General features: G+C 46.3%; 1 protein-coding gene across 3 annotated transcripts in view; it reads right to left on the bottom strand.

Annotated features, from left to right (window-relative positions):
• brd1a (bromodomain containing 1a) overlaps positions 1-10,626 on the bottom strand; it is an 11,996-nt gene extending 1,370 nt beyond the window's left edge. The window contains exons 1-11 of one of the 3 annotated variants that reach the window (XM_027003864.2): positions 10,329-10,626; positions 7,777-9,142; positions 7,367-7,523; positions 7,140-7,271; positions 6,683-6,811; positions 6,228-6,540; positions 5,846-6,085; positions 4,864-5,154; positions 4,061-4,187; positions 1,004-1,137; positions 338-447 (exon numbers count right to left, since the gene is read on the bottom strand). In XM_027003864.2, coding sequence (XP_026859665.2) covers positions 338-447; positions 1,004-1,137; positions 4,061-4,187; positions 4,864-5,154; positions 5,846-6,085; positions 6,228-6,540; positions 6,683-6,811; positions 7,140-7,271; positions 7,367-7,523; positions 7,777-9,125 — 2,982 coding nt within the window. In that variant the 5' untranslated portion in view covers positions 9,126-9,142; positions 10,329-10,626. Of the gene's footprint in view, positions 1-337; positions 448-1,003; positions 1,138-4,060; positions 4,188-4,662; positions 5,155-5,845; positions 6,086-6,227; positions 6,541-6,682; positions 6,812-7,139; positions 7,272-7,366; positions 7,524-7,776; positions 9,143-10,328 lie in introns of all 3 variants that reach the window. The other 2 variants (XM_027003862.2, XM_027003865.2) reach the window with 2 other exon arrangements.
• Between the last annotated feature and the right edge of the window lie 752 nt (positions 10,627-11,378).

The raw sequence follows: 11,378 nt of genomic DNA on the forward strand, positions 1-11,378 counted from the left end.
AAATAAAATAAAACCAAATGAAGCCATTAAAACACTAGGAGGTAGAACACTGCCACCTAGTGGATAAACAAAATGCCCAAATTCCTCCCCAAATGTACTCATGTTTACAAACAAGCCATATTCTCTATACATGCACTTTGACTTTAACACAAAATAACCATAGTGCATTCATTTCTTTAGGGCATGGGCAACCACATGTCTGTGTGTGTGTTCTGGTGTACTACCACTCAGGAGGTTTCCTGGATGGGTGGTGGGGGTGGGGGGTGGGAGCATGGAGAATGAGAGAAACTTGGAGGTGCAGTCAGTTTTCCACACAAGCATGCATGCTCACACTCACCAAGGCAGGGTAGGAGGGATATCCGCTACATTTTGCCCAAACTAGTTTTAGAGGTTCCAGAACAACTGTTGCAGCACTAGCAGGCATCCAAATATTGCTGTTGCCAACTTCTATGGAAGCAGGAATAACGACAACAAGGTTATGAGGGGTTCACCGCAAACAGAGCAGAACACTTCCAAAGCCATGCTTAGAGTGGCAGAGCAGAACACGACACACCGCCTCAAAAACCACACAGTACGTTTGGATTTCAAAACAAGATGCAGACAACAGTTCAATCCAGCTGCCCCTTCCAGATAAAAGCCGACAGGCTTCCAGTGAAGTTAGGTTTAAATTCAAAAGCAGTAAATGTAATGTCATTTTTAAAATGTAACTGAAATGTAAATCTATTAACATTATGCAGTTGAGTCTTTAGTTTTGCTGGCCAGAGTTGCTATCTGAAAAAACAAGAAGATAGTTTATAGCTCTGGATGGCTGCACTGCTAATGAGCTGCTAATGCGGTCAAACACAGCCTGAAGCCTTCCGTCAGCGGAAGGTCTGTGGGGGTGTCCAACTACTGCTCAAAGCATAACAGAATCGTTGATTAAAAGAACTGGCATGCTCGCCGCTAGACGTGCCTCAGTCGACCTCCCGCCCTCCCGCCTCCCGACCTCCCGCCCTCTAGTCACCGGCAGCAAGACGAGCAGCTTTGGCGAAGTTCCCGTTCTCGATGCAAGCGATGAGCTCGCTTTTGTCGTCTGTGGTGCTCCTCCGCACGAGGGCCGGCTTTCCCTTCCCGCACTTCGGAAAGCTCAGTGGTGCACTGTTGAAGAAAGGCTCACTGTCAGCACGGTGGGGGTTTAGGTACACCCCCCCAACACACACACACACACACACACACCCCCACACACCCCCACACACACCCCCACACACACCCACACACACCCACACACACCCACACACACCCAAAGGGAGGCCATAGCATAAGCTCCTGAGCAGTACAGATAGACAACAGTTTGGCTGATTGGTTACGTTTTATGATCTATTAAGACTTTCAGTAACTGATGATGCTTAGTAAATTCAAGGAGACCAGGCTAATAAATGCATAAAACTGTAATGAACACATTTCATATCTTGCAGATTAGCATTAAATGTTTCAGATCCAGGTTTTTTTTTCTAGGCAAAGAAAAACAAGCAATTTTTTTAAAAATGTGGTAGAGTTTTTAAAAAATCCAACCACCATTAAGCACTTTTCAGTCTATGGTCATAACAACATATTACAGCCAAAATGAGCAGTCCTGTAGTCATCAGTAAGCTTAGGCTTTTAGCCTGAGCAAAATCATTATGAAGGAAAAGGACTGTTCACAGGATGCATGACACTAATCACAGATCAAAGTGTACTAAGGAATGTACTAAGACCTTAATGAGCTCCGTGTTCTCCCATGAAAGGGCATACAGTAGAGATATCATTCTCTTGGACCCATACCAAATAGAAAACTAGCATCTGTTTGTTTGACTCCACCCACCAGGCACTGCTGCATAATGAGGCAGACTGAAAAGGAGCGGAGTGAATGTGAAATAATAAACAGTTCTCAAAAGGTCAGCTTTGAAACAATTAGAAAGATATATGCAGTACAAAGCATTGCACAGTCCACAAACAAGACTTTGGGTACAATGTAGTTAAGGAGAGAGAAATGGAAAATGGAAGAAACGACACAGACGAACAGAAGGCCTTTAGAAAGCTGAAGGCAATCACAGATATAACAAGCTGGATTTAGTTTGCAGTCTCCTAGTTCAAAAGGCAGTGCACGCATTACAGTACAAGTTTTGCGCTTTAATATTTCCTTCTTCATCACTTTTAAAGCATCCACCGTGAAGTGAATGTTTGATATTTCTGTCTTACTTCTCTATATTTCAGATGTATTCACTTGCATATTTGAAGAAATGTTAAAGCAGCTTTTTTATTCAACATGAATCTTGAATTCAATACCAAAAGTATGTTTTTTCCACAAATATTTCTTCACTTCCTGTTTTGCATGAGAGCACACTATAACACACAACCCCATGCACCTCTACTACCTGTTTAGTGTTTCAATTCCTGATAATGACCACAACACTGCCTCTAAAGCTGCATTTTATCCTCTCTAAAAATTATACACAAACTGGAAGGAAAATTGTAGTGCAAGACCATGAGCTCTTACCAAAACCTTCCAAATTGATCAGTTTTACAAAGGATTACTGAGCACTAGAGCCCAGGATTTCCAAGTTTTAAAATTTTTGTCATCTTGGGGAAATAGACAGCGTGCATAGGGTTCTGTGCACTGCCATGTTTGCCAAGTTCATTCCACTACAAAATAATCAGAACTAGGTGTTTACCTTATTTTTCAAAGTTAAGAATGCCAGCAAGTTAACTGCTGGCGCATGCTTGTGGAACACGGCTCCTCCTGTCAGTGTGATGAGGGAGGTGGACATCTCTGGGGACTGCCGGCCCTTACGCGGTCAAAAAAAATGGCAGCTTCCTTAATGGAGATTAACTGAGTGTTTTGTGGGTTTGATGCATTAGCAGACGTTCAAGTTGCCAGACGAAGGCACCTGGCATTGCTGTCTAGTTTTGAGAAGGACGGCCAGAGTTTGAACCTCTCTCTCTCTCTCTCTCTCTCTCTCTCTCTCTCTCTGTGTGTGTGTGTGTGTGTGTCAAGGAGCCATGTCACTTTAAATTAACAAGGTTTACAGGAAAAACCTTTTTGTTCTGGGCTACCAGTTTCTCATCTAAGAAACAACTTTTTACATAACCAAAAACTGACACACACACAAATTATGATGTAAATTCTATCCCTGAACAAGGGGACTGATTTTTTTCCCCACGCCTTACTGCTCAGTAGCACTAATATGGCTTGGCAAGAGTCTTGCAGGAACTGACTTTTCGGTATCCAGAACCAGTCGTGACAGATCTGCGAATAAGTCATTTGTTTGTTGGGAAAATTTATGCAATCCTTTCTTTCCATTTTCCGAGATTAAAATGATCTGATTCAAAATTCAACATATCACACACGCTGTCTCCGGAATATCATCACAAATTGAAACATCTGCTTGAAAGAGGGCAACATAAAAAGCTCGCGGATAAAGCAGCTTTCAGGCTGAAGGAAAAGCTAATTGGAGAATGCGGGTAGGGGCTTATTTAAATGGAACACAGCCGCTCAACTGGGCTGGCTGTCTTTATTGCGGAGGGTGCCTGCCGCTAGGCTGTGCGCAGCATGCAAACTGGGATGCGGCCCTGAACAACATGCTTCCCTTGAGTTTTATGACAGCAGAATAAGACTTTTAAAGACTGGGTGCACCAAAGTACCGTACTCCTGACTGCAAAACATGTGGCCATTCATTAATGTTAATCAAACTACTGCTGGTCATTGTAAATCTAAATAACTGGCAGAGAACAAAGTTTATTATAAGCATCAAAAGTGAGACCTGTGATCTCTTTAATCCCTTGTACTTAGTGTATAAAGGACACTGGTACACTACATATTTATGAGGCGAGGCACACTGAAGATTTTCGGCACATGTTTGGTTGAAAACTGAGCCTGAGAAGACGACACACCAGGGAATGGCATGTCAGAACCCTGAGAGGTTTGCTTGTGCCCTACAATAACTACATGAGCACAGTCTCTCTCAGTACTTAAGTACAGGAAATAGAGAATTCTGTGTATCACTGTGTGTGTGTGTGTGTGTGTGTGTGTGTGTCTCTGTACCTGGAGGTACCCAGCAGGCTGCCGCTGGACGAGATGCTGGATTCAGAGGCACACCTGCGGCGAGGCTCCTGCTGCCTGCTGGGACTCAACTCCGTCTGCTGCTCCAGAACAAAACCATTTGACAGGCCTAAGAGGGGAAGAGACAGAGAGAGAGAGAGCAAGAAAGAAAGAGTCAACATGCAGAATAAAAACCTGTAGTGAGCATAGTGGAGTCTGCCTGAGGGGAAACTGTAGTCTACATGCAGGCTAGTGTTAAGAGCAAGTCTAAGGCCTATGCTTCAGTTTGATGTTCGTTTCCCTGTCTCATTCCTCTCTTTTAAGCATCAGACTAGCTCTGGCCTCTTTTTTTGCACCAAGTATATCGAAACACTCATACTGCTCCTTAATCTATTTCAATGGTATTCAAATCTTCAATTTTTCAAGCTCCACCTCCTACAGAATCCCCACCCTCCCTTTACCGAGGAGTCTGGTGTGATTAAGTGGCCAAGCAGATACACCAACCACTACAGATCACAAGGAGGTCCAGATTTGAATGCCTCTGATCTATGTAACATCTAGTCACTTCAGTCCTGCTGTGACTGCTGCACTCCTACGTGCAGTACCAGTGTCGGGGCACTTGATGGGCAACTCCTCTTCCTCCTCGCTGCCCTGGCTGGCACTCCGGGTTCTCTTCCTGGTGTGGAGCAGGGTCTCCAGGCGGGGGATCACCACAGACAGGAAGCTCTTGGCACCCAGCTCGGGACACTCCGCCTGGGCGCCCCCGCCTCTTGCGGCCTTCTGCGGGCTCACGCTTTTGGACTTACGGAAAAGCACTGACGTCCGCCTGTTTACCGGAGCAGGGCGCTCGGCCAGGGTCGGCGTGGCCACCACGCTGACGTCACCGCCGTCGAGAAGCAGCCGGTCACGGGAGTGTCCATTGAGGGTCTCCCTGGGGGCTGGGAGGCAGTCTTTGGGCTCATCAGGCTTGCCTGGCCGGGGCTGCTCTGCGCTGGGCTCAATAGGCTTCAGCGTGGGGGGCTCACAAGGGCTGTCCACGTCAGCCAGCGGGGGGTGACAGTCCGAGGGCTCCAGCTTTGGAGGAGCTGATCTGTCGCCTACAAAATGACAAAAGGTTGGATTCTGAGAACTGGCAACTGATGCAGGAAGATTTTGTCACAAACGTTAATGATTATAGGATCTACACATAAGCAGCCGTTGTAGTATGAATAAATCATCATTGTTATCTACCATTTGACAGCAAGGCCAGCATGTTGCTGTCAGGAACCAGCTGGTACATTTAGCATCATGGATGACCATGGAGGAAGCCTGTTTGTGTGTCTGCATTCTTTACAGAACATAATCTTTCATCTCAAATCACATGCAACTACTATTCTCAACTTCTAAAAAGGCTTGCCTACCTTATATGGAAACGAACACACGAACACACGAACACACACACACACACACACACACACACACACACACACACACACACACACACACACACACACACACACACACACACACACACACACACACACACACACACTTTCTGTTTGGTTTTCATCGTGAGCCCACATGTCTGGCAAGCTGTGGTTTTATCAAGCACTTTCCATAACCATTGGAATGTGAGGTTCAAGCACCACTTGTCTAAAACTTGCCACAAAATGAGTCTATAAAAAAACTTCTGATTGCTCTGTGAAACACTGTGGATGCCTCTCCAGAGACTGCTGATCAATGAGACCCAAAGCCTCGTCACGTTCAACTGGGTGAGGATTAAGCGCAAGTGGCCCAACCGGAACGGACCTTCCTCAGCTGAGCCGAGTTCAGCTGCCAGCCTCCTCAGGCCAGGGGTGGGAGCAAGCACGTTCCTCAGACTCATCTCCATCCGCACATCGCTGATGGCCTTCTTCAACAGCTTGAGGCGTTTGCTGCGCGATGGGCTGGACTTCATGGCCGTGGTCAGGTCCAGCTTCTCCAGGAGCTCCTTCAGCTGATCATCGAGGGACATGTGCTGCCGATTGGCTGGGACCAGCAGCCGGTCCACTGACGGAAAGAATATAAAGACACGTGTTAAAAACATGTTTTCCCCTGAATAAAAGTGTACTATCTAAGCAATGTAAAACTTTTTTTATGCATTGTAAAAAAAATAACTTTTTTTTTAAAGCAATTGTTTATGTTTCAGTACCATCTTCCCAGGAGAAGGGAGCAGATGCTACAGTATTGGGCAGTTCAGGAGTGTGCGTGCCGCTGTCGGGCTCGAAGCCGATGTGCTCCACATGGCGGCGTGTCTTCCTGAGCAGGGCCCCGCCCTGATCCCTCAGCCTCACCGCAGCCCGGTAGAAATACGTGTCCTTGGCATTGTATGTCATGCAGTTTGTGATGATGAGGTTGAAATCAGCCTCAAACTCCTCCAGGTTCTTGTAGTACTGGGCATCTATACGCTTCCTCATGGCAGAAAAATCCATGGGGTGCTCGATATGGTCCAGGTAATCGGGAACCTTAAGGCAGCATGCACACTGTTAATACTTCACTGCTCTAGAAGCAACAAAAGACTACGTTTTGTTTCCATCGATGTAACCAAGAGAACAAAGCAGTACAAATCTTAAGACTGCGGTACAGTGGTTACACTTTAACACTCACCTCTTCAATGCTCACAGGCTGTGCAAATATCTTTGCTTGGTCCTTCTCTTGCAACTGGTCTAACACAGTCCTCAGTAAAATGGTAAATGGGGTGAGCTGCAGTTCCAGGATTGACTGCTGTAGCTTCATCTGCAAACAGACCAAGAAATAGGGGGGGTCATCATCTTTCTAACACACATTTTAAAGCTTTAATGTCCATGGTAAGTCTATAAAACTAGGCCCTTGGTGATCTTAAACGATGAGGAGCAAGGTCCTTTCAGTGCTCTCTTAGTAAACTGAGAGCCCTCCTCTCGGTGGTCTCAAATGTTGGTATTTACGTCTCTCCTTCAGCAAGAACTTTGAGGAATTCATTGGACTGATCCAGCATCCAACCAAGCATGAGGTGGCCTTTTCACAAGCTCTTTTCACAGGCTTGTCATCAGAGCAACAGCCCCAAGATCATGAGCGAGGCCATTACCTCCTCTCTTTTGAGCTTCTCTCTTTTCCTGATGAGCTCCAGCAGCAGGCGGGCTCTCTCGAGGTCGTGTCTCAGACGATGCCACTCCTTCAGCTGCTCCTTCAGCGCACGACTCTCCTCCTCATTGTGCTTCTGGAAGAATGAACCGCCAAGCAGAGGTTATGCAGGAACCCTGTAGAACCTCGTTCAAGTCGAGGACCTCAGTGGACTCGGCAGGGCTGACTTACAGGCTTTGTGGTTTTCTGGGACTGTAGGCTGGAGTGGAGCCGCCGGATCAGAGGCAGACCGTTCCTTGATTGTCTCTTCAAGGTCCAGTAGTTCAAGACCAGCTCGACAAAAACCTTCTTCCTCTGGAGAGAAACTTGATTAAGGACGGTGTTTAACCTGTGGGATACATGAAGCAATTAGAGAAAGACATTTGTGTTCTGTGTTCAGTTCACAGCTTGGCACTGCCATTTAACTCTGCCTATCGTGTAAGGAGTTTCCAATGTAGTAACAAAAAAAAAATGCACCAGTGTGAAGCCATCCTTTTACTTCACCACAACAAAGCCGTCACATTCACGCCTGAATCTTTCTTAATTAAGCTCCATACATCAGTCTAGATGTCTATTCACCCTCCAGCTCCTCTAATGCTTACCTATGTGACGGAAAACTAGGACCAGATGGTGGGACTACTGCCACCGGCTCTGAAGTCTTCTTGCTCTTCTTCTTCTCTTTTAGCCTTTTTCTGCTGCTACTTCTCTTCAGTGTCTGACAAAGTCCATTTTTGGTTTTATTCCTGGCATTGTCGTATATGGTGAGGGGCCTTCTGACGGAGCCGTTGGGGGAGTGTGCCCCACAGTACGCAGTCTTCTTCACTGTGAAGGTTGGTGTGCCCAACTCGGTCACATCTTTGACAGGCTCCATTTTCATGAAGAGGCCAGCCTTCTGCGCGCAGCTGACATGGAAGGCCGTGTAGCAGTTGGCCTTGTGGCACTGGATGCAGGCTCCAACGCCTTTCTCCTTGCAGAGGTAGCAGGTGAGCTTCCAGCGGGCAGGAGGGATGTTTGCCACGCCATCAATGGGCTCGATGAAGACCGTGTTGGAGAAGCCCACTTCGGGCACCCACAAGGCACAGACCACATGTCCCCAGCGGTCGTCCTCCGTCTTCTTCATGGCACCACCCCGGTTGGGGCAGAGGATGCAGTCAGCGGGCTTGGTGGGGCACTGCAGGCAGTGTCGGCAGAGCCACTGGCCCTCGGGAATGTAGGGAACTCCATAGCACTCCTGGTGCACAGCCAGATTGCACATGTCACAGAAGAGGATGGCGTTGCTGTCCTGGCACTCGCCGTCCATGCAGATGCAGCACACTGCGTCCTCGTCCACCAGTGAGTGAGGGTCCTGCCGGCCCTGACTCTCCAAGAACGACTCCTTTTCGAAACGGTCCACAAGGAACTCAAAGACATTGGGGGAGACCTGGCTAAAGCCCTCGCTCCTTCTCTTTTCATTGACCAGGTCCAGCCAAGCATAGTCCTCCTCATCCATGTCATACTCCACCTCCTCATCAAGCTCCTCCAAGGTCTTCTCCTCGTACTTGTAGTACGTCGGAGGCCTTCGCGGGACAGCCGGTAAATTGTACTCCACAGTGCGGAACCTGGGCTCGGGGAGGACACAGGTCGGGGCCTGAGCCCCTTGTGCGATGAGGGCTGCATTCTTTTTCTGCTGGCTGTTCTTGAGCCGTGCCGACCTCAGGGGGGCCTGCTGAGGCTTGTCTGTATTCTCCTTATTGCTGGTGCACTCCATGATCTCCTGGGCCGTGGGGTCATCTTCAGTGATGACCTCAAGCTTGTCGAAGATGCTGATGCGGTGCATGCGGCCATCGACCTCCAGCTCCACCATGCGCTGTGCCTGTGCATAGGTGAGGGTCTCCCTGTTGGCCGAAGGTTTGATGGGGGAGGGTGGCCGATGCAGCGTCTGTACCTTCTGATGCCGTGCTTTCTTCCTCATTGTGGACCCTCAAAAAGCTTCAGAACGACAAAGAATGGTATTAGAACTGACCAGTATTAATCACAGAGCAGTATGATGATTCCCATAATATTACAAGAAGCTACAGTGTAACTTTGACACAGTATGCAATATCACACATTCCACATATGTATAGGGAATGTGACTGATTTAAATGTATATTTTCTAAATGACATGTCTTGCATGGCTTTTGTCAATAAAACCTTTGTTGTAAATAAATGTAATATCAATAGGTAAGACAAAAGCCAATCTGAGGTATATCCACAGAGTTTGGAAGTCTATGAGAGACTTTCCCAGGCTTTCCCTGCTGTCAGAGACAGTGTGTTGACAGAAGCTGAGGGGTATGCGGACTGCTTGATAACATCCTGTCATGAGAAACCAGTGCTTATCCTTATCAAATGCCTGCAGCACACTTCACTGTTTTGATAAGCACTGAGCAAAAATCCTTGAAAAGTCAGAAAAGGGCAAAGCTGCTAATTCCACTGAATATACTATTAGCACAAGTTATGCTGTAGTTCTCCAATTAGACAAAAATAAACCTGTTGACAGTTTATGAAAATCATAACACACAGCAAATGCAGACCTCCGCTTGACTAATCTTCACAAAAGTCAGTAATTAATTTTAGACACTCAGTTTGAAGCTGCAGAGTATATAAAAATGAACAGATGTCACAGTCCGTTAGCATGAGCTTATTAGCAATAACCTTCACATAAATATCCATGTACACAACATGAAACGGGGATAACACGTTCAATAGCTAGATGACATGAGCATTCGACAGAGAATGCACCGCAGAAATATGTAATTCAAATGACAGTTCTTTGCACTTTCCCCTTACCCCCAAGTGGGTGCTGTGGTGGTGGCGAGGAAATACTACTACAAACCTGAAACCGTATTTAGCTTAAGAGGCTGTTAGTTCACATTGCGGTGCTTTTTCTCTGTATCGATCATGTGAGAGCAAGCGAGGGCAGAACGAACACCGCGATCAGTAGCCCAATCTACCGGGACAGCTCACAATAACAAACTAACATGGCAAATGGCGTCCTACCAAAAAAGGCACAGATTGCTAGAGACCTTTAAAGACGTTTCACAACAGCACACGGACCTGCTTGTCATACGCCTCTACGCACTTTGCATCGACCACTAATGCTTGAATTGCAGTCATTCTTTTCATAACACAGTACCTCAGAGTCACGATGCTTTTGCCCGAAGACAGAGGCAGCTCTTGGAAGCAATGGCGATACGGCCTGCTCAGCGGCTGTAATTCCGTACGCAATGTTCGCATCCAAAGGGCGCAGTTTTAGCTTTATATTGATGAATTTGAATTATGTGAACAACTATCCACACCGGCCCCCCCCAAGTCTGTAATCTTTACGCGTATTCAGCAGGGGGAAAACTAGGTTTAAAGGACATTCAAAGGCAGGAATATCCTCTTCCCTATAACGACAAGCAGCTGCTGCAAGCTTCGCCTTCCCCCCACAACAATGCGGACGGCTACTACAGAACGTCCCAAGCGCTACGCACAACGTCATGACGTTCCGGGTGAAGAGGAACTGCAACATTGTAGCCATGATTCGTTCACTCTCGCCCCGCACTTCCGAGGTCCTTGTAGTCGTAGACCTGTATTCATTCAAATTGATACAGATATGGCGTAGTAAAAAAGTGCTCGCAGGACTATGCTCAACCTTATATTGTTATTAGGTTTAATATTACGTTAAAGAAAGCTTGGGTGTACACAGGGCACAGAAAAATCCTACCTCTGCCTGATGTAATAAGTATCACGGCAATTTTGAACAACAGCGGCAACAATAATAATAAGTTAATGGTGATTGTTGTTCCTACTATCATTACTATTAAGTATATTATCACTACTATTACTACAGCAACTACTACTAATATGAAGAATTTTAATAATATTAATAATAATAATTTGGTTTTGTTGCTGTTGCTGTTGCTGCAGCTGTTATTACGTAAATCCATATTTATTTATCCCATATGCTGCTTCTGGCAGTCTATGCAAATGACTATGAAAGCCTATATTTAAATAGCAAAAAGGTCCCTCTTTGCCCCACCCCTGATGGCGCCTTGGTGCCCCTGAGAGAGACCCCCAGGTCAAGAAACCCCGTATGTTTAGTTTACTAACATGATAAGACTGGTGTGTGTGTGTGTGTGTGTGTGTATATATATATATATATATATATATATATATATATATATATATATATATATATATA

The sequence above is a fragment of the Electrophorus electricus genome, chromosome 7 (genome assembly GCF_013358815.1).
Source record: "Electrophorus electricus isolate fEleEle1 chromosome 7, fEleEle1.pri, whole genome shotgun sequence".
Taxonomy (NCBI): domain Eukaryota; kingdom Metazoa; phylum Chordata; class Actinopteri; order Gymnotiformes; family Gymnotidae; genus Electrophorus; species Electrophorus electricus.